The sequence below is a fragment of the Centruroides vittatus genome, unplaced genomic scaffold (genome assembly GCF_030686945.1).
Source record: "Centruroides vittatus isolate TY-2023 unplaced genomic scaffold, ASM3068694v2 contig_3060, whole genome shotgun sequence".
Classification (NCBI taxonomy): Eukaryota; Metazoa; Arthropoda; class Arachnida; order Scorpiones; family Buthidae; genus Centruroides; species Centruroides vittatus.
In genome coordinates this window covers 1,083,646-1,108,404 of record NW_027121964.1, presented here as the reverse complement: position 1 = coordinate 1,108,404, position 24,759 = coordinate 1,083,646, and the positions used below count along the sequence as shown (strand labels likewise).

General features: G+C 27.6%; 1 protein-coding gene across 1 annotated transcript in view; it reads left to right on the top strand.

The window, feature by feature from the left end:
- Window positions 1-24,096, top strand: part of LOC136972909 (metabotropic glycine receptor-like) — a 30,612-nt gene extending 6,516 nt beyond the window's left edge. The window contains exons 3-7 of the mRNA XM_067267572.1: window positions 918-1,026; window positions 3,540-3,899; window positions 5,757-5,825; window positions 18,272-18,381; window positions 23,865-24,096. Of these exons, the coding sequence (XP_067123673.1) occupies window positions 918-1,026; window positions 3,540-3,899; window positions 5,757-5,825; window positions 18,272-18,381; window positions 23,865-24,096 (880 nt within the window). The remainder of the gene's footprint in view (window positions 1-917; window positions 1,027-3,539; window positions 3,900-5,756; window positions 5,826-18,271; window positions 18,382-23,864) is intronic.
- Window positions 24,097-24,759: the final 663 nt, after the last annotated feature.

Below are 24,759 nucleotides of genomic sequence, written 5' to 3'. Positions count from 1 at the left end.
AAATAACTACGATTAATAAGCATTTTTATTGCTATTTAGAGCTTAAAAATAAATTGGAGACTTTCTCAGGACAGAAAGCATATTTCAGTAGGCACGTAGTCTGCATGAAATATTAATCATGTTTTTTTATTAATAATCTAGTCAAATCGAATTTTTAAATTATAAACATTATCGGTTTATTGCTATTATTCGATTATCCATTTTAAATGTGTGTATTTGTTTTTGAAAATATCATATAAAGTTCTTCATTTTTCTAAGAAGAAATATAATATATTTCTAAATTATTTATAACTGGAAAACAAGAAAAACATAGATTTCGAGTAAATAAAAGTTATATTTATGTTTGAATTAATCAAAAGAACTCATTTTATCAGAATTAGTTGTGTACAAAAGGATGATCAGATTAATCAAGATAGTTTCAGTATACTAATGGATATTATTTTATTTCATTTAATATTATTATCTCCCAATTTTTTTTTAATTCTTCAGAGAATAAATTATTGCAATAATAATATACATTTAAAGCCATATAAAAATACATATGTATATATTTATTTATAAATTTTTTTTTATGGTTTATATAAAACCATATTTATATTTCGCTTCGCTATTTTATTATAAGCGGTATTTAGGCTAAGTTTGCTATTAGGCTATATTTCGCTTAATCTATAAATAGTAATACTTTAAGTTTAATTACTTCAAAGATAAACACGGAAATCTGACAAGATACTTTTAATAACAAATAAATTATATTTATCAAAGTAATAGAAAAACTACAAATGAATAAAAATAGATTGTGTCTTTTCTTCGAGTAACTTTTTATATCGTGTTTATTAAAAGAAATATATATATATATATATGAAAGTTCTAATGAAATTTAATAAAAGTTATTTTTTTCTGATCTTTTTCTCTTCTAGCGGCGTAGTTGCTTTAAGTTTTGATTTGCGAAACTTGGATATTAACCAGTGTGCAAATGACGATTCTCTGTTCGCTGGGACTCATAAATGTGAACGAATTACTACAAGGGTAAGTATTTACATGCTATTGCTAGTAATTTATATTTGAACGAGCGATTATTTATTGTGACATCGTTACAATGTCGGGCTGCAATTTTTAATAACATTTTTTAAATTTATTTCATTTAAAATATATGCTCTCCATCTCAAATTAGTAATGGCTTGCCCCTGTACATCATACTTTTCCTTTAACGATAGAGTCGTGCCGGTCGTTTATCTAACACCTTTCAGGGGAAAAGTTTTGAATTGAAATAACGTAACTTCTAGTTTATATCGGAAGTTCGTATATAGTTAATTGGGGTTTCCTGCCCCTAAGGTTTCCATATCTGGTCTCGACTTTCATCTATCTCGAGATTAAGGAAAGACAGTGGAAATTGATAGGTCTACAATTTTTTTCAAATTGCAGTGCAATTATTTTAAATACTTTCTGAAGGATCACTTTAATAAAGTATTTCGTGATGACACGTTTAAATATTTAAAAATTTAATTAATTGCTTTGTATTATTTTCTGCATTAAAATAATTTGTATAGCATTTTTACTGTCGAAGATTGAATCGGTTGTCATAGATATGTTACTGTACCTTTAGATTTTTTTTTCAATATATACAGTATATATATATATATATATATATACTGTACTGTATGTGTCTATATGTGTATGTGTTTCTGTGTTTGTGGTGTGTGTTTTTAACAGATATTACAATTTACAACTCTTAGAAAATTATTTTAAATTTTATTAAATTATTTTATCTTTCTCGTTGCATAATTTTTTTAAAATAAATTTATTGATGAATAATAAAATACATTTTGTGTATCGTTATCATAGTGCTATACAAAAAATTTACATCAATAATGTAATAATTTTAATGGCTCCTTATAATAGAAATGGAGTAAATATATTTATAATAGTCAACACGACGTTTTTCACTGATAATACATAAATTAAATTTAAAAAATAAAATTATCTGCAAATTTATTTAATTATTATTATTATTATTAAATTTCAATTTTCCATGTCTTTGTTTTCAAATTTGAATTTTTATAATCATTCAATTTACTAAATTGTTTTTTTTTTTAATTTAATGTATTAATAAATATTAAAATGTTTAATGATTTTTTTTAAATTTAAATAGACTTTATGTCTTTTTATTATAATAAAATAAAACAAAGAAAAACTATTGACTATATTACATGTAATATATTATATATATATTGCGTGTGTAAGTTTGAAATAATAACAATAATAATAATAAATTTAGAGAAGTTTACGAAAATCTCAAGGACTTCTGTATAAGAAGAACAATGTATTATGGATAGTTTGTGTGCTGTATCTTTTTTGGCAGTTTTTCGATCTCGTTATTTTTCACTGATCGAGTACATTTGATGTTTATCCTTAAAGTTAAGTTAAATCAATTTATATTGTTAAAAAATCTGGTTGCAGAGTTATACAGTGAATCAAACTTATTATATATAATACAGATAAAGTATCAAATGTATACAATTCTATTTATTGTCAATAGAAACTAGAGTTCAGAAATGAACTCTTTTCATATTAAAGTTTAAAATAAACGAAAGGAAACTCGATGCGACTTGTTAAAACTACTGTGCAAGAAATGTCGACAGCAATTATTCACAACAGCAAATGGAATATAAAACTTTTATCAGCATAATTTATTTAAAAACTTATTAATCTAGCGATACGATCTTTGAAATACTCTGTATAAAATGATATTCAAAAATAAACGACAAAAGTGACCCGCTTTCCTCCGGCCCCCCGATATCTCGATGGCCCTATTTAAAATCATGAAGTAATATCTAAATAATGCATTGTTATATAATTTCAGTACTATTAATTTTAATTCTTCTTTAATATATATATAAATGTGCGTATTTGAAATGATTCGATTTGATAATTTTTATAATATTATCATTTACAAATAATTTATTTACATACAGGCCTATAAAAAGTTTAAAACGAAGCAATTTAACAAAATTCACCAGTCAATTTCGAGTAGAATTTTATAAATAGGATTAATTTTACTTCTTTTAGATTCTTCAATAATGCAATTTATCTTTATTGTCTATATATATACTAATACTGATAAATGGATCTCTTATCTTCTCTAATAAGCAGAACTAGAAAGATGAAATAGAAAATTGAAAAATAAATTACTCCATTTAATAATATTCTTTGAAAATTTTCATTTTCGGATAAAAATAGAAGAAATGTTTTAAAGTTAAGCATTTCTTTACTGTAATAAAACTCTGCAGGTTGGTCTATTTACCATATTTTTACGTAGTAAAAAAACGAAACCTGCTTTATGAAATACAGATTAAATCAGATTTATTTTTATAACTGATTTATTGTGACAGAAGGAAAAACAATTAACTTATTTTTAATTGACTGTTTTATAGTAAACTGTAAAATTTTAAACGATATTTTATCTGAATTATGTTTAACGTAGTTATTAAATTTATCTGTTATGACTGCTCAAACGATTTAGAAAAGCATCTCTCTTTCAGTGTGTACCCATTAGCGGTTTTGGCTTTCGAAGAGGTGGTTATGAATGCCAATGCCGAAGAGGCTTTTACTTTCCTTCCGAAGGATCTAGTAACTTGAGCCAAGTATCCGGCTTCAATGGACTTCTTTTGGAATCCGCATTCGTTGCCAACCAGCTGCAGGAGGAAGAAGAATTTGGAATGTACCCCGATGATTTCCGATGTTTACCTTGTAAAATCGGTTGTGAAAGCTGTATAGATTCATCGCCGTGTTTTGTTGAATATAATATGATACTCAGAAGTTTAGCGCTTGGATTTCAGAGCTTTTGTACCACCGTAACTATCGTACTGGCTATAGTCGTATTTCGTTTGAGAAAATCAAAAGTGAGTACTTATTATTATTATTTATATTAAAGTATATACATTTTAATACAGTAGTAAATCGGTAGTTAGTTTATAACTTCTATTAAGATATTACCGATTATGAATGTTAATTATAGACTCTGCAAATTAGTGTAATTAAACTACCGGTACTTCAGCATTTGCGCAAATTGATTAATGAATATCAGATTCGTAACTGCTTGCTTTTAATTTTTTACTGATACAATTATGAATGGAAGAGTATTTTATTAAAAACTAGGCGAAAATTTAGTATCAGTATTAATAAGTAGGTCACCATATATATTTAAAATACTTAACTTTTTACGTATGGATGTCATAAGCATATATTAAATATGCTTATGACATCCATTTGTTTTCACAAAATTTGTAGCTTTTAAATCTTTATTTGTGAGGAGTTATAACACTTAAATTTTTATTTAATTATATTGAAAGATAGGAATTTAAGGGTTCTCTACATTTATCAAGAATATACTAAATTGTTGAATACATTTCATAACTGCTTTTTTTTCTCATTAAATTAGCAATTTTCAATTTCGATCAATGCATTTAACCAATTTAAATAATGCCTGTGAATATTATAAATAAATCAAAACTAGAAAATAACAGCTAAAACTAGAAAAGTTGGATGTGGATTTCGTGATTGATATATTGATTTTGTTTAACTTTACCGAAGATAACATAAACTACTAGTTTTTTTTTTTTTTTTTTTTTTTATCGATTTACGTAAGTCTAAAACTAATAAATCTTAAGTTTTAAACTCGTAATTCATTATTGAATTAAGTTTTATTATGATTTCATTCGTCGTATGCTGTATGAATTTTTTTCTTAGGCATCCATCAGTTTAAATCAGCACTACGATTAAAAAAAATGACAATTTAAGAACACAACCGTCTTTTATTCCGAATTAAATTCTTCTCTTTATAATGTTTTTTTTTTTTTTTTTTTTTTTAAGTATGTAAATAGTCAGATGGCTAAAAGAAGGACGGCCATTTTTATCTCTCACTTCTCCGAAATTGAAACTTTTCCCAAACTTAAAAGTTCATTAAGCTAACTTACTTCGCGAATTCGTCGTCCTACGTTGGATTTTTTGCTAAAATTACTTTCTAGACATATCTTGAAACTGTTAATGTCATATACTTTTATTTTTTTATGTGTTTTAAATAGCTTAATTATTATATTTTAGTCAGAATCGTGTATTATTTTAAGTATATTTTTCTTATATTTTCTGCTTAAATTTAATATTGAATATTGCATTTTTTATTCGTAAAAAATATTGTCATTTTGTATATGTATATATATATATATATATATTTAAATGTAAAAATTGTAAATTTCGAAAATTTACATTTTTATTTATTATTTATAAAGCGTACTTTCAGTAGTATATAAGTTATTATTTATGTAGATAACTAAATAAATTTTGTTCTAAAAAACACCCTTCTTCTGCTACTAGTATAATATAATAGTTAGTAAATGGCAAAACAAAAGCCTAACAATTAAATAGATAATTTAATTGTTAGGCTTTTCACGGACATAAGCCTTCACTTTATATATATATATATATTATTTAAGAATCTGAAAAGTAACAGCATAAATCATGATTTTTTGAAGCGAATATTTGAAACGAATGCGACTGAATGATTCTCAATGAATAATCCAGTTAGATAGTGTTCCTTTCATTGTGTAGCGATTCCATTCGATCTCTCGAGTTTTTTTTTTAATCAAAGAATTGTGGCCGCTTAGTGTTGTCGTATTTGACTATTTCCATTACTAGTTTCTATTATTAACAAGCTTGGAATTTCGGCATGAAAAGAATTTCTGACGTATATTTTTTCGCAGATTGTTGCGAGTGCAAGATGGGTGAAATTGGAAATGATTCTATTTGGAGCCTTGCTAATCTACCAAACGGTAAGTGTTATAATGTAAATCTGCCAGTTATGTTTACATTATCGCTGTTATATCGATGATGGTATTTGATTGGTGTTTTTTTAATTTAATATTTTCAAGATCGAGATATAAATTTATAAATGCGATAACTTTAAAATTTAATAATTCAAAGTTTATTTTTTATTAAAATATTTATTGAAAACATTTTTTATATGTTTCATTATTTGTCATTTATATTAAATGCTTGTTGAACAAAACATATCTTAAAAATACATCATAAAATAAATGTATAAATTGATAGGAACTTTGTTTTATTAATTGTCAAAAGTATTCTGTACAGTACATTTCGGGAGAATAATTTAAATAAATAGTTTTGTGTACAGATATTGAGTGTATATATATATACACTACCCGTGCATACATACAAAGTTATTTACCGAATAATATTTTACATTGTAATTATTAAATTTACATTATTAAATATACAAAATACCGATGATTATTTAATATAATAATAATATAATTTAAACTTTCTAACATCTAAATAAAATCTGCAAATTATTATACTTGAATATATTTATCAGATAATTGTTAGTCATTTAGTGACTTAAAAAATTGACAGAGGAAACGAGAATTTATCGCTACCATCGTAGTTATCAGAGTAATTATTTGAGATTAGTCCCAATTCGTTAATAATAATGTAGTAAATCTAATGTCTTTCGTGTATTTTAATATTAGCGAAGTTTTGTTTTCATTTTATTTATTTACATTCGAATTATTTTACATCTTAATGAAATGAAAATAATATATTATGATTAATAGGTCTATATTTTGTCAGATGTTTTTCTAAGTTCTGGCACAAAAATTCATTTTGTCTGGATTTTGTTTATTATTGTTCGGTTTAAATTTCTTTTAAAACTGTAATAGAAAGCATTTTTAATCACGATAACGTATAGAATATAATAAGTAATTATTATTGTAACTTAATAAAAAAAAAAGAATTTGAAGATCGAAAGTAATATCTTAATTTTTAGTAATTTTTCCTATTAAAGAGTAATAAATCTATCAATTATAAATGAATGATAGGATCAACTTGTAATGAGATATATTTAGCATTAATAAAGAGCGAAGGCATCAATCAAACATTTAAATAGTATAATTGCTCTCATTTTTATTGTGTGCTTAATAAACATTTTTTTAAATATGATTGGAAAAATAGAAAATATCAAATTTTTTCTCATTTTAAATTGATGAATTCAGTGATCGATGATTTATCAATATTCTGATCTAAGGAATTCACAGGTTACTAACCTAAAACTATTTTAAATATAATATTGGACCATCGATTTCGAATTTTTATTTCTATGTTCAAATACTGTAATGGCAAATGTGTCAAATTTAAAAATTCCTTTGCCGTTCTATATTAAAATTGACGTCCTTTAAACATTGATATATTTAAAGATTATCGTCTTAAATATTAATGAAATCGTTCGTTATTTTATTTATTTATTTTTTTAATGCTTACAAAATCAAGCTTAAAAGCATTCCTTCGAGCAGTTCTTTTGAAAAGTAATTTAATGAAGGTTTATTTTTTAACCTAGTAATTAGATTTGAAGAATTATAAAGAGAGAAAAATATATAATAGTTAGTAAATTTGTTAAATTTAGAATTAGAATAGAATTATTTTAAGTTTATATTTCGCTTAATTTATTAAATTTTGTGAAATGTAAATTTAAAATCGTTCAATTCCTATTCGTTTTATTATTTTATTATGGAAAATTCTCAATAAATAAATATATATATATGATAAAATTATAAAGTAAATAGGAATTGAACTATTTTAAATTTACATTTCACTTAAAAAAATGCTTGTTTATTATCCATAATTTAATAAATTATATAACTAATATAGGCTAAATATAATGAATAACTTTGGATATTCGTCTAAATCATGATATCAAACGCAATAGAATATTAAGGATTCATTGAATCTAGGTGTATTTAGTCGAATGAATCGTATTTGTTTTGTTTTATTTCATAAAATTGTTGTATATCCTAATTGTTTGTAGTTTCGCTAATTAAAATGACATCTCTCTGCGTGTTTAAGATATGCGAATTAAGTATTTAAACTCATATTTTAACATTACAATATTTGTTTTCGTTTTTTAAGTCTATTTTTTAAAGTTATTTTGCCGTGAATTTAAAAAAAAAATTATATGAATTACAACAGTAAACGAGTGGAAAATAATTTTTTTTTTTTAAAAAAAACTACTTTAAAAGCAATTGTTTTCGAAACTTTTGAATTTTGATTTCTTAATAAAATACTGCTATAAAAATTTATTCGTGTTTTATTTGATTAAATTCTACAAAGCATTAAAATACACAAAGCAAACTTTTCCATTAGGAAATCGCAATACTGACGTTAACAATAAGCCAAATGTTATACGTTGAAAGATTATCGAATTCGAAGCATATTGAAAGTTTTTACATCATAACTCATCATAATCACTTAACATTAAGAAAATATTTATTCATTATAATGTTTAAATTTTAAAAAATATATTAAAAAAACTATTCATTTAAATTTGAATAATTTATAACTAATTATTTTATTCCATAATCAATTATAAATTATATTGAATACAATTTAGTTTGTTAGTGTTTTATTCATTTTATGAGAATAAATTATTACTTATATTAATTGTTAAAAATTATATAATTTATTTATTTATTTAATATTAAATTTTAGAGATAATTTAACAATATAGTTAAATTATCTAATAAAATTTATTTTCTATTTGTTTTATATGTACTGATAAGTACAAAAATGTTTATAATATACTGTATATATTATAGCTGACATTATTTCTTTAAATATATAATAATAATAATAATAATAAATTTTCAATGTACTATAAAGTTTTAATTATTTCGTAATTTATTAAATACAAATTCTTTTTATCAATGTTTTTTTTATTTATCATGAAAATACTGTTTACATCTAGCCAGGGTTGTCCGACCTTTCTTTCTAATGGGCTAAATTAGAAATACTGTATTATTGTCAGTAAAAAAAAAATTATACTCCCACGAAATAAAAATAAATTCAATGAGATTTTTGACATTGCATTCCTTTTATGGTACTAGTCTTAATTCTAAGAATGTTAGTTAAATGGGAATCACTCAATCTATTTCTTTCGACAGTTTTGATGTGTTTCGTGCACGAAAAGAATATTGTTTACAACAGTATGTACAACAGTGGATAATCGGTTAACGTACAGTTAACCGATTATCCACGTACAGTTAACCGATTACCCATTTGTTCTGTCAGTTAACGTACAGTTAACTGACAGAACAAACACAAGAAGCGACGCTGCATTTAAGATTTATAAAACTACTGTATATTTTAATGGCATCTATACATGGTTTATGGAACGAGACTTTCGCAGTTGTATACATAACCTTTTTTGCATTAGTTAATTTCTGTTCTCTGAATTTTTGTGTGAACTTTATACTTAAAAAACTGATAATATTACGGGGCCTAAAAAGATTGGAGTATCAAGAACTGTGTTATCTATAGAAACTAAGTAAGAGATAATATCCAAGGTAGAGAGTGGGCAGAAGATGTCTGATATTGAAGGCAGATGACTTGAACAGGTCTACAGTAGACACGATCTTACCTAATAAAGATATAATCAAAAAGACTCGAGCAGATAAAGGATTAATGAACAATTCTGATAGCGAACATGGTCTTGGAACAGATTATGTTCGTTAACCGATCACCCACTGTACTTTATTTTAAAAAATTGCCAGAATAAATTAGTTTTTCAAAAATTTTTATTCAAAAATTTTCTTAGTAGACTATACATACAGGGAAAAAAGGTATGTACAGTACTCCCTCATATGCATAACAGTTTTCTAAAACCAGTTACATCATTATGACATCAAAAGTGTAGCCAGTGAAATGAGAATAATTTTTACGACATACTTTACCAAAACAAATGGAAATGTATGTAAAGAATTTGTAGGGTGCAGTAAGCTGTGGGCCGCGGGGTGGACATCCCTGGTATAGGCTATAACACAAGGGAAACCGTTCCACTTGTGGACAACGGACAATTTAAATTTCGAGACCTGTATCTCGTCAAAAGACTTCGCGGTATGAACTTCAGTAAGACGGGTCTTTTTTTCAACTCTTTCCGCCCTGTGGGCACTAAGAGGGTCTCTTTTAGTAGGCCCATTATGGTTCGGCCAGGCCCACAATGGGACGACCGGGTGGTGAGGAACGGGGCCCGACATATCCGAACGGACCACCCCCCCCCGAAAAATTCCTGGGAATTTCTCGACCCGTTCGGATTCGATCCCGGGTCCCCCAGAGCGGTAGGCTGCCATCTTGACCGCTCGGCCATCCGGCCCAGTAAGACGGGTCAACCGCACTGTAGGGACATAAGAAGTGTTAAATAAATTTTGGGAACTTTAACTTTTTCAGGCGAAACTTGTGAGATTCTCAGTCACAATTATGTTTTGCAGCATTCCAGTTGAACTAAGCCGTGGAGAAATGTCTATTGGGGTGCATGTGGGTCCCTGTCACGTTGTCAAATCGCAAGTTTTGTCACTATTACTCACATAGCAAAACAACTGTTTTCACAATCGGACGTTCTACTACCGGAAGCTTCCGGCGGTGGAAATGTGCTCACTAGTAGAACGCTTCGTTTATGTTGTATCAGTATTGTACCTTTTGAGAATTAATTATTATAAAAGCTATATTTACGTCATAAGTTTTCTAGGTGGGTAACGATTTTCAAAATATAATTGCCGAAACATTGCCTGGGTACAAATACAGGGCATCTGATGACGAACTTGTCACATAACTTTACAAGGAAAAACCGTTCGTAGTTATTTACAAACACAGCTGTAGTTTATTCGTCCTTTAAGCAATATCAGTATCTTTTTTACTTAATTTTTCTTTTGATAATTATGCCACTGTTGTCTAATATTCAAACATTTTATTATTAGCTTGTATAGATTAGGCTTTTTAGTGAAAAGTGAATATTATGTATTCAAAATTTTTATATTGTCAAATGAGTTTACTTCTTTGATTCTCAAACATTTTGTAATAATTTAAATACGAGGATGATAGTTTTGAACTTTTTACAAAATATGTATGATATTTGAATTTTCTTTGACCCGAGATCTTTATTTCCGATGTGGAACACCAGTGTTCGGACGTGTATTAACCTATTCAATCATTGGACAATTTGCCTTTTTTGAAAAGTTAAATTTTTCTGGTAAACTAACCTCTGATACTGACGAAATACAATAGTAACTTCAAAAGTTGGGCAATGCAGTGTTGTGGCAATGTATAATTAAATTTGTTCTCTATATCCTCAATTTATAACAAACTAGCAGACCCGGCCACGCGTTGCTGTGGCTCAAAATGTATCTATTATAAATGTATAACGCCTCCCCCGTGGGAGGAATTTCAAAAAATCCCTTCTTAGTGTACATTCTCTTGACGTACCCTATTAAAACGCAATCAAACACGCATCTAAAATAGTATAATAAAAGTCGAGTTCTTCACAGTGAGCCTTAATCCTGTCCCTCTCCGTCGCAAGGAAATATCGAAAAATCCATTTTTAGTGTATATTCTGTTGACGTAACCTATTAAAACGCAATTAAAAACGCAAAAAAACCTCATGCAAAATAGTATAAATAGAAGCAGAGTTCTTCACAGTAAGCCTTAAACCTGTCCCTTTCCCCGCTGGGGAATATCGAAAAATCTCTTTTTAGTGTATATTCTGTTGACGTAACCTATTAAAACGCAATTAAAAACGCAAAAAAACCGCATCTAAAATAGTATAATAGAAGCCAAGTTTTTCACGGTAAGCCTTAATCCTGTCCCTCTCCCCCGCAAGGGAATATCGAAAAATCCCTTTTTAGTGTATATTCTGTTGACGTAACCTATTAAAACGCAAAAAAACCGCATCTAAAATAGTATAATAGAAGCCAAGTTTTTCACGGTAAGCCTTAATCCTGTCCCTCTCCCCCGCAAGGGAATATCGAAAAATCCCTTTTTAGTGTATATTCTGTTGACGTAACCTATTAAAACGCAAAAAAAACCGCATCTAAAATAGTATAATAGAAGCCAAGTTTTTCACGGTAAGCCTTAATCCTGTCCCTCTCCCCCGCAAGGGAATATCGAAAAATCCCTTTTTAGTGTATATTCTGTTGACGTAACCTATTAAAAACGCAAAAAACCGCATCTAAAATAGTATAATAGAAGCCAAGTTTTTCACGGTAAGCCTTAATCCCGTCCATCTCTCCCCAGTAGGGGGAATTTAGACGTGTATATTATATACAAACACTTGCGTATTCGAATGCAACGTTGTGTTAAAATTCAAAAGGAATCGGTAGGAACAAACAAACGTTATATTTTATTTATATAGATAGATAGAAAATGATCTGCTTTAGTCCATTCTAACAGAAAAGCATAATGCCTCACAGAAAAGCCAACTTAGGTTGTCAGAAGTTAGCGCCATCTGTTGGACATGAAAGCCTTAATCCATATATAAATATATTTTTGAAAGGGGGGAAATAGTGGTCTTCACATATGCCACAAACCTTCGCGGGAGTGTATTAAACAACTTCCCAAAGTTTCATGGCAATCGGATAAATAGTGTGGTAATGCATGAAGGACAGACACACAGACACATACACAGACAGACATACATTCGTTTTTATGTATATAGATGATTGTAAATTCACTGAAATCATAACAACTGGCTCATATTTATGTATTAATAAATGATTGTAAAGTAAAAAGGTGTTTGGACGTGGAACGGTCTACCCTACATACACTTTCGTTCGTAAGAGAACTTCGGTTAGATTTACCTTAGGTAGCCAAAATGGCGGCTCGTCTCTGATTCCAGCAAACAGAAGAAGGGAAACAGTGGGGACGCACGTTCTAACCTAACCTAACCTATTCTAATAATTTGATTGGCAATAATTATGGTAATTTATTTGAATAGGTTAGGTTAGGTTAGAACGTGCATCCTCACTGTTTCCATTCTGTTTGCTGAAAATTGGAGACGAGCCGCCATTTTGGCAACCTAAGATAAATTTACCCAGAACTTCATTATTTCTCTAAAATAATGTTTATGTATTAATATTTTATCATTACTTTTTAATTTTGTTACATTTTTATGTTATTTAACTTTATGTACTTTATTTAAATTATATATTAAAGCAAATAAAAGTTTTATTTTAGTATACGAATTAAAATCGCTTCCCAAAATTTCCTTCGTGATCTGTATTTGATTCTAAAACACGTACACGCAAGCATACGTATATATTATACAATATATATACTGCACAGTACACACACATACAGAATGTTCTGCGAGATAGTAGCAATACTTTTTATAGCGTGTTCCAAAGGCCTAGGGAATCCAAAAATGTTTCACAAACATAGCCCTTTAAGGGCTATATGTTTGTAAGATACACTGTTTCAGCTCTAGGAGGATGTTAAAGTTCGGAATAGTTACCCCTTAACACGCTATGCTGTACTGCTAAGCGCTGCGGTAAAGTCTCAGTCTATTTGCTCTTAAGCTTATGATCTATACTAAAGAGTCAAGAAATGCAAGAGAATCTTACTTTTTTGTAAAAACAAAAAGAAGATTGAAATGTCTTAGCAGAAAAAAAAATTTATTAGTAAAATACAAAACAAAAGAAAGTCTAATTACAGCAATTGTTGGAAAAGTTGTTCATTCACATCAATTCATTTATCAATTCGTGTCACGATAGCATTTGGAAAACTGTAAATTTTTACGGCTTTCTGTAGTACTAATCTTGCATTATTTGGAGATTTTGAAATAAAAATAATTATCAGTTAATAACAGTAGTAAAAACTCAACTAATAATAAAGGTAGCAATGTATTATAACTGTTCTATTTATATACTTGTATATAAATAACTGTTATGTGTGAATATCATTAAATACTTTTATTGACATTAATTCATGAATTTCTGACAATTGTTTCAGAAAATATAGAAGATTTTTAAGAAATTAGTTCTATGAACTCGAAGCTTTTACTTCGTTAAGTTGATACGATTAACTTTTCAATCGATAATTTTTTTCTACAAACTCTATTGACTTATAAAAATTCAGTTATATAAAAATAGTACAGTCAATTTATATTTCGTACAGTTTTTATGTTAATCAATGAAACTTATTTCAGTATTTACAATTTAATAAATAAAATCGAATGATTATCTTAAACTTACCAGTAGTTTCTATTTAATGTTTCTACACAGTAGACTCTTATTCTAAATTTTATTCGACCTATTCATTTTATCTCTATTAATTATTCTTTACTGTATTGTGTAATATAAATTACACAATGAAATACAGTATTTATACAATACAGTACGGAATAGAAATCCTGATCCTGTAAATTTTAAAATGTTTTGGTCTTAATTTCTAAATTTTATTGCTCTTTAATAATGTCATTATGTCATATAACTGATTTATTAAATTAAAATTTAGTTATAAATATGAATCTATAATACATTCTGGTTTGTCATTGTCATTAAATATAAGTTTAGAATCAAACTGAAATAGATTTGGATGTGGATTTGTGGATCATTGGCTCTAACTTTTCGTGAAAAAAAAAAAAATAAAAATAAAAACGGAATTAATCTTATGAAACTTTTCGTATAATTCTCTTAAATCAAGTGAGTTTGTTTCTTTATCAGATTATAAATCTTTTGATAACAAAGTCACTTAATTAAATCTCTTTGAGAGGAAGTAAGAGCATGTATTTTCATATTTATCAACGTAATTTTTTGCAAAAGTTATTCAGGTTGTGCATTAAAAATAATATAAATTGTTTTGTAAAGTTATTGCGAGCTTGAACATTATAAAAAAAGATAAAAACACAAAAACTTGGTTCTTAAAAATAACACCGAAATTTCAGTATTTTATTTCATTGTTACTTATAAAAAAGTATATAATATTTCTATTTTAAATAATTATTAAATGTTTTTAAAATGTATGATTCGATATTCGATAAAGCTAGACCTTATAAATTCCGAAATTCAAATTGGGATATATTTACTGTGACTTTAAACAGAATATAATGACTTTTATCAGATAAAATCACTGTTTATTATTAAAGTATTGAAAAATTAGAATAATATATGCAAATATCTTTTATATTCTTACGTTAAGAAGATGAAAAAAAAAAAACTGTGAACTTAATAAGCTGTTTTGTATACAGCTTAAGATATTGAATATAATTGATTTTTTCCGACAAATCAAAATTATAAAAATTCAACGTGATCATCGTGAGATTTTAGCCATATCGTGCGCTTATCACATGCATGAATTTATTCATATAAAATTTTACTTCATATTTATCACGACGGACAAAAGCTTTATTAATTCCATCTTTTACATCATAGATTATTTAAAAATCAATAGATATTATCGCTCGAAAAATAATTCGAATTATTTGGTGCAGAATAATTATTCTTTCGTTTAAATTATATGCTATAATATTCTATATTATTTCTATTAATTATATAAAGAAGAACGATGCAGTTCAAATTTCGAAAATGGCTTGGCTTCACGAAAACATTTTTATTTATTGTAGATTAAAATAAATTGCTTCGATAATTAGAAATTGCTGAGATTACTTTATAATTGATAGATTATCTGAATTCTAAACCATTTTCGCCCAAAAATGTTGGCAATAAATCTAACCCAATGTCATTTTTATATGAAATGTAAAATTTTGTTAGTATCATATATAATAAAATGCTACCTTGGTAAGATAAAAATAATATATATATATATATATAATAAAAGCCATATATTCGATCTAGCTGAATCGAAATAGGATCTTTCTGGATTCCTGTCTAGATAGATCCTGTTTATTTCTAGATCTTCCTGGTTATCCGGATCCGCTCAGATGAGATATAATAGGCTATACTGTACCTAAATATAGATTTTATTATATCTCATTTGATCATTGATTTGTATTGTATTAATTTAATTGATATAAACACAACAAAAAACGTAAGCGAATCAACTGTTTAGAAGTTCGTCCTTTTTAAAAAATAATTATAAGTAAAATTATATTATTATTATAGTGTAAAATTTGAAAAATTATTCTTTTTGAAATGGCAATTCAATGTTAAACTTAATGATTTAAAGCAGGAATCTCCAAAGTAGTCGATATCGATCCCCAGGGGTCGATAAGGCACTTTCGGGGGTCGATTGGGAAGTCAATTGAAAATGATTCATTAAAAATTATTAGTCCAATGGGTTACGTATATGACAGTTCAGTACTGTGTAAATTGTTACTTGCAAACACTTTAAATCTTTTCTGTAAAAACGGTGTGTGAATTAATACCGACTCATCAGAATTGCTTATTTACATACTATTATTATTAACTATATTAGCAAAAAAAAAAAAAAGGGATCGATAACAGATTGAAGAATCCTTTACAGTGAAAAAGTAGTCTTTTTGCACGATATTTATAATTTCAATAATATGATTTCTACATAGTATTTGCTCGAAAGAAATCTAGTACTGTATAAGATTTTTTTCATATCACTCTTTACTATATATTATATACGTTACAGTCAAAACCCGTTTTAGTTAGAACGCGTTTTAACTAGTTGAAACTACGTCGGCAACTACGTTTTGTTACTGAAACTACGTTTGTTTGAAACTACGTTTTGTTACGTCGGCAGTAGCCTATAAAGAAAGGTCGCCTTCGTATTTGTGGAAATGTGGACTGGTCAACTGGTAGCGAACGACGGAAGAATAAACGAAAAGCAAAGTAATTTGTTAAACGTTGTTTTTTATATACTTAATCAACTATGTTGTGATTTATCAGCCTTAACCAGTATGATATCTATAACGGAATAACTATCTAAAAGCTATAACGGAATTTACTGCTAGTCAAAAATGAATTTGAGTTAAGACTAGTTAAAACTAGAATTTACTGCTAGTCAAAAATGAATTTGGGTTAAAACTAGTTTTAACTAGACAAAACGGGTTTTAACGAAGACATCCAGTGTAAACTGGTTTCAACTAGTTAAAACGCGTTCTAACTAAAAACGGGTTTTGACTGTAACAAATGTATTAGAAGCCATTGACCAATATCCGGAGCACATCAGAAAAGCATGCAGAGTCGCCAACTTCTCAAGCAAGTGTTGAGCGTCTATTTTCCGGATTAAGATTAATTTTAACTGATAATAGGCAAGGAAGGACGACTTGCTGTCTGCCATTTTATTTATTAAAATCAACAAATAAATTTTAGGTTGTATGTTAATTTTTTTAATAATAAATAAATTAGTAGTAAATAAACAATTTTTTTTTATATGTACTTATATATCAAAGAAAAAATTAATGTAATTCCTGTAAGAATATTTTAACCGGAGCATGGAGCAGAGCAACTCAAAAAAATGGTTGGTCCAAAGCCATGGATTTTTTAAAGAAGATAATGACGAAAATATAATGGGTACAGACTATAGTAGTATTATATAGTGAATGTGGTATTCTAGTGTAACACTACACCGACTGCTATGTAGGCAATACAACAGACTGTTTAAATGTTATATATTGATTAACATTATACTGCAAGAAAATTTATTTATTAATACATCACATGTAATTTTGAGTATTGTACATGAAAATGTAATGCATATAGTTTTAAATATTTGATTTAAAGTAATGCGAAGTACAGTTTTGCTTTCTCTGTTTCGAGTGTTTTGACAAGATAGTGTCTTTAATATTGTTTTTCTATTTGTCAAATAAATTCCTCTTGGGACTGAACGGATTCCAAAAACCGTCTTAATCTCACCTAAATCTGTCGTCATCAATTAGAATTTTATTCATTCCTATTAGAAGATGAAATTCGTTGGTTTTGTTATATTATTTAGTTTAATAAGAATAAATAGAACACAAGACTGCTAAGAATTTTAACAGTAAATTATGTATTTTTTCCACGAAAGGGAATAAGAGAAAATGGAGAAACTTTTACACCTAATGCAACAATGCAACATGTACAGCATTGTACAGTATACACACGCATACGGTTTCGATTTCGTCTTCCCATATGGAATGACACCACAAAGAGGGTATTTCACACAAAGGAATTATGAATCCAAGTTGTTTTTGGTCTCATAAATTGGTAGTCGGCTTAAAATGGATTAAAATGGAATAAAAATTGTGTTCTAAAAAAATGTGACCATTTAAAGGGTAGGTCATCTGGAGAGATTTTAATGTATATTGCCAGGTTTTGTGAACTGGAAAGTAAACGAATCAATCAATAAGTTCAAATTTAATGGAATATCTTGTAAATTTATATACGTATGTGTATTTAATATTGAAATAGAATTTGTTATATAATAAAGTAATATTATATTTTTAAAAAAATGAGTCAGTTCGAAATATTTTCAGGTTATCGTCAGATATTTTGAACCGTCGAATATAATTTGTCTGATAGAACCTTGGTTTCGTGAATTGGGATTCGCCATTTGTTACGGTGCCATCGTTTTGAAGATTTATAGGTAAGAATACATAAAATTTAGTTATTTTAAGAAAATACGTTTAGTTTATTAGTATTCTCACTCTCTTTATTTTATTCTTATTATGTATATTAGAAGGATAAAGCAGCATCAATATCTAAGTCGAACTCTCTTTTAGTGTGCGTGCATATTCAAATCACTAGAAAGGCCCATAGGAGTCTGTGTTCCGAGATAAAATCTGGCTTAGAACCTCCATCTTTTCCGCGATTAAATTTGTGATAGTAGAGATAAACGAGTAGATTGATCTCACCGTGAGCAGACATTGGTACACGGCCATGCGTTCACTCGAATCATGTCGGCTCACAGGTATTCAACCTTAGGAAGACGACCCGCACACTAGTGTCATTTGTAGTTATAGTAATGGGTTTCAGACTAGAAACCAGACCCAAAGGACTATTATATTTTGGTTTTTATGCGTAAGTAGACAAGAGCACATATGGCCTTTGGTATTATTTGTACCTCAGTATTATGTGCGGGGGGCCTTTTTATGGAGTGAGTCAGAGTGGTTAGAAATTTCTAAAAAAATTAGAAACGTTAATATTTAAAACTCCGAAGCATTAGTAAATAATAAATCCACAATACAATTTAACTAAAGTCAGGATAATGCATATTTGATTCCGCTCAAATATAAAAGTTGGGATGTGACTTTATAATGAGTGCTATATATAATCTTTCGCTTGATCAGGGCCATATCAAACTGGTGATTCACTCAAATGTCATACTTTTCATCTCAAAGTCCTGTTTACCAAATTATATCAATAACTATATATAACACAAAATGATGAGATACTCACGACCCTTCTGTCTTAGACTCGGGTACTCTTCTTTATTATATATATATATATCCATATGTGCTTAATATTTTCTCAATTATATTGTTAAAAATTATTTAGTGAGTAAATATGGAATCAGTACGTATATTGTCTATTTAAATGTTTATCTTCCTTTTTTACACCTCATTAATATAAGCTTGACTACCAGCGATAATATACGTGTGTGATCCAAAAGAGATTTCACTTAAAAATATATACTTTATCAAATAACTATATGTTAATACAGATCGCTCATCGTGATAAATTGACCTTATCTTGTATTCTTGCGTAAATTATAAAGATAAACTCTACGAGAAGAAGCTGTTATTTTATCCATCTTATTAGGTGATTTATCTGTTCAATACTGACTCGTGAACATTTATCTTTAACTGTAATATATGTGCTGATGTCTGAACATTAGGATTATTAAAAAATAATTTTTCTGAACTGAATGTCCTAATTATATTCTCTACTATTGTGTCAAGAGCAACAGCATTTAATGAATTTTCTCCTTGTCGTATCTTTCATTAGAGGGAAACGACATTTTACTGCCAACCAATACTTTAAAATTTTAATTATATATTATGTATTTTAATAAAATAAGATCACAATGAGTTTAATTGGTTTATTTAACGTATTCCTTTGTTATTTGTTGTGATTTAATTCTGTAATTAGTTCACTAATGGCATTAATCATTTTGGTTAAAGCAATTTAGTCGTACTCTTAATAGCAGTTAGTTTTTGTAACTATGTTTGAAAGGATAATATCCGAGATGTTGTTTAAATACAATAAATATTTTCAGCAAGGCCACACATTCATTATACTTTAAAGAGCATTGGTAAGCTAACAATTATTTATAATATTGTGATATGTAATTAAATCATTGATATATGTCCACCCGCACTGATTACAATCCTTATTTACTTCAAGATATACACTCTCTTTACGAGAATATATCATATATGATCTAAAAAAAAATAATGTAATTTCTGAAACAATTAGTACTATATCTTATATATATAGAAGCAGTGGAAATCAAAATCAACACAGAATCTTATCAAAATGGGAATAATTGTAATCTGATCCACTATTTAGCAGTAATAATTTATTAAAATATCTTTCAAATTATAAGAGAATTAGAATGTTATCCATAATACGAATGCTAAATAGGTTCGTTAATCTTAAATAACAATAATAAAAAATTATATACAATATAATGTACTCTCTCTATTATAATAAGGTACTAGTATACAATAATTTCACATTTTTATTATAATAATAAACATGATGAACAATAATGTTAATGAAATTCATTGTAATTTTTTTATATATGGAGCGAATTGTTATTATTCTTACTGTGTGTCACTAGTTAAAAATATTTATTAATTTTATTCTTACATCAATATGTGAGTCAATGTTGTTGCGAGCAAATCCAGAGAAATGAGATTTTATTTCTCAATAAGAGAGAAAATTTATCATACACTTTATGTATTTAGTTTCCTTCTACCTCTTCTTTAATATTAATATTAGCTTTATCAATACTATTTCACCTGACATTGGTGAGTCATAATTTTCGATATGTGTCAAATTTAATTTTTACATTTTATTATTGAACTGTTATAAATTAATATACTATAATTCACGTATTATGTTAAAAGAAAAAAAAATCAATTATACTAAACAAATTGATAATAACATATTATAAAGCATATATATACATAGGTTAAAAAACATATTATAAATAAAAATGTCACTTAATTAATTGCTCGATTTTATTTTACAGACATGTGATATGGTTACTTGTATTAATGAATGCTCAAGATTTATATCTTACAAATGTTGTTATCTCGCAGCACTTTTCTAACTTACAATTACACTTTATAGTTAATAGCGCTGTGTCATTTAAAAAACTCATATTTGAAATCCAATTTGACTAAATAGCTATTATTAACAAATTATAAACATTGATTACCGTAAACGTAGTATATATTGAAATGAAATAATAACTAAAGAGGAATTATTTGTATATATTATATACAATCAGATATATCATCATATATAATTACAATTGTATAACATTACATGTGAATATATAGATAATATAAATATATATTAAATATTCAAAAATTTACTTTTTGGTAATCTTATTAATTTGTACTAATATTATTATTATCAAAGCTAGTGATTTAAGTAACCCACATTTATATATTTACACTACCGAGAATTCCCAATGAATTAGTAGTTTATAATATATATATATAATTTTCATGTGTTAATTTGTGTTGTTTATTACTATTTGATTCTATTGATTTATTTATCACTTGTAACAATCAAAACTATTATCACTCAAAAATTCTAATCTAAATATAAAAACAAACATCATTAAGTTAAAATTTATATTACTCCATTCATTTATCGTGGAATTATTTTTCTATCATATTCAACTCATAAATAATCACAGTGCTCACAGAAATATGTTACAACGATGAAGTTAAAATAATATATATATAAAATTTTTTTACTAAATCTGATATTTACATTCAATTATTTTATTATTTATAATAATATATAAATTATTTACATTCTCTCACACCACACTATTTTATACATATAAAATAATAGGTTGCACAATTATATCTGAGTACTCTCTCACAATATTTTCCAGAGAGAGACTGCATTTTCTTCGAAATTAGTTAGCTTACTTCATCTTACTATTAATTTTTTTTAATCCCTCAGATTTTAGGTCCAAGTGTCCTGTAAATTCAAACCTCCTCATCCACTATCTATGTAACATCTATATTATAAAACATAACCTACCTAATACTCATACACTTCTTTTATATTAAAAGTACTTTTGCCGCAGAGAAATGTAGTAGTATTTAATACAATAGATCTATGCAAATATAACACAATATCTCGAAGAAATTTAATATTAATATATTACTAGTACGACTCCCGTGAGATATTAGACATTCTCGTGTGTCTGAAACTATCTTTGTGCCAGCATATAGTAGGAAAAAAATTCTGAATCTCACTATTCACGAAGTGTTGCACCAGATCTAAGTTTAATTGTTCTACATATTCAAGAGATCTAATTCCATACACTAATTACTGTTATATATCGTGTGTGATTACAAATGTTAAACCATCTGCTATCCACACGAGAGTAAATAAGACAATATATACACGTGCATCGTATATATTCGATATTTCTAAATATGTTTAAAATTCTTTATCCTCTTTATAGTTTGAGATATAGAATTTGAGAAGTTATTAAAGATCCAAGTTAATATTATAACACCTTGCGCAACTCACTTTATTATTTAAGTTTGATAGTGAGCGATATTAATTTCCTATTACGTATCTTAATTACATAGAAGTATATGTATTAATATAATAATTATACTTTATTTATACTACAATTCGACTTATCTCATACTTCTTATTTAAACAACAAGTGCTGCTCACTTTTTAAAACCAAATACTAATTTCATCAATACATAAGTGAATGTGCAATAGCGATATATCAGATCTATTACTAAAAAGCAGAAATATCTATTTCACACAATGAGATATATGAATAATAATTCAAATTATATATGAGTTCTTATGCGGTAATTATAAATCAATAGGTAGAGAGCTGAGATAATAATTCATAGTCGGCACAGAATGAATATATAATGATGAACCTAATTGGAAAGTAGCGTAAGATGTCAATACTTTTCTATTTATATCAATACTTGCAATTTATAGTGGTATTATAAATAATACAGTTATTTAAACTTTTTAGGAGAAAATATGCGTATGTGTTATACTGGAGTAGTAATAAATACTTGTGTATTCTATAATAAACTCACTAAATCTATAACAGATTATAATGAGAGAGTGTTCCAATAAAAATTGAGAAACAACAGATTAATAATATGAGAGTGTTGATCACTATAATGATAATAAAAGTATATCTATACTCTCTCTCACACACACATGCGTCAATCTTTATGTCATATACTTATATTCTAGTCTTTATTGCGATATTATCACACTCACTCCATCTCCATCGTCTTCCTATACGTCACCAAGGAGTACTAGCAAGTGCTACGAGTGTCATTTATTCAGTGACAGTGTCCCACCGTTAGATTCCTAGCAAGAGTCTATAAAAACTATTATCCCTAGAATATTATAGCTATATAACAATGAAACTTAGTAAGGTAGATTAATTTAACAAATCGGTATAAACTACACAAGTCAAGACAACTCTCAAAATAATAACTATATAAGAATGAATAAAAGCTCATCCTCTACAAAGAGATAGAACAATATCCAAGTTATTCAATAATTTTTCAAATTGAAGTGGTGAGATGTTAAATATTAGGATACAATATATAGACATAAATATGGATATTGATTAGCATTTATGTGTTGCTATCTGTATCGCAAGAGAATACAGTAATTTTCTTTTGATGTGTATGATCGAGAGTATCGAATGTTAGTGAGCTGTCTATATAGCACATTCGAATTATTATAATGTGAGAAGTCAAGTCACAAGCACGTTAACCGAGATTTTATCTACCAGAGGAGAGTAAAACAAATTGAGAGAGACACACTCGAGAGTCTACCCATCAGTATCTCACAAAAAATTAAGAATTTTTTTAGATGTGAGGGTCGTAAGGAGCGATATAAGGTTATGACCTTATCTGCGCGCAGGCGTTTTTCCCTTCAACCTTTTCACCATAAACATAAACATTATCACGATCACGATCACGAAACAACAGAAGTATCAAAGACTCCCGAAGAATCCACGGCAAGTATAGAAGGGACCATGCCATTTCCGATTGATTCTAGAACAGATGACAACAGTGGCAAAGTGACGTATAAACGTAAATAGAAAACACACTCAATGCCTACACTCATCTCCTGCTATCCTCTCTATTCAATAAACCATATAATGTCTCATCTTATTAACTAGAATCACACTATAGAGTAGCCACAAGTTTTGTATAGTATGAAGTGTGCACCATGTGTGATCTAAGCTTGTCCTACACATCATATCATATATCGCATATGTCGTTAAGCCTTAAATATATATTGGCTTTAATCCCGGTGCTCCCCTGGGGGAGGAATTTTCGATTAAATATATAATGTGACCTCTTATCTGTAATCGTTGAAGGCATTCTCTGGTCTACCTAATATTAACTCCATGATATATCTAGTTTTATCACTCTCCATAATTTCAACTCTCTCAACTACCTATTTAATTCCTTATGCGTTTGTCTCACATGGTCCCACCAGTTCTTGATAAATATATGTGGAGTTAAATATAATTATTTAATCTATTAATCGTCGGGGTCAACTAATTATTATATATATATATAGTATGAGGGGTATATTATATATAATATTATAACTAATAAAAACTATTACATATAAGAAATAATAATCACATGAATATTTATCACAATTAATAATGTAATATAGAGGTCTCGTCTCAGCGTTTATATTACTATGCATTTATAAAGAGAGTACGAGAGTGACGTATTAATAAAAGAAT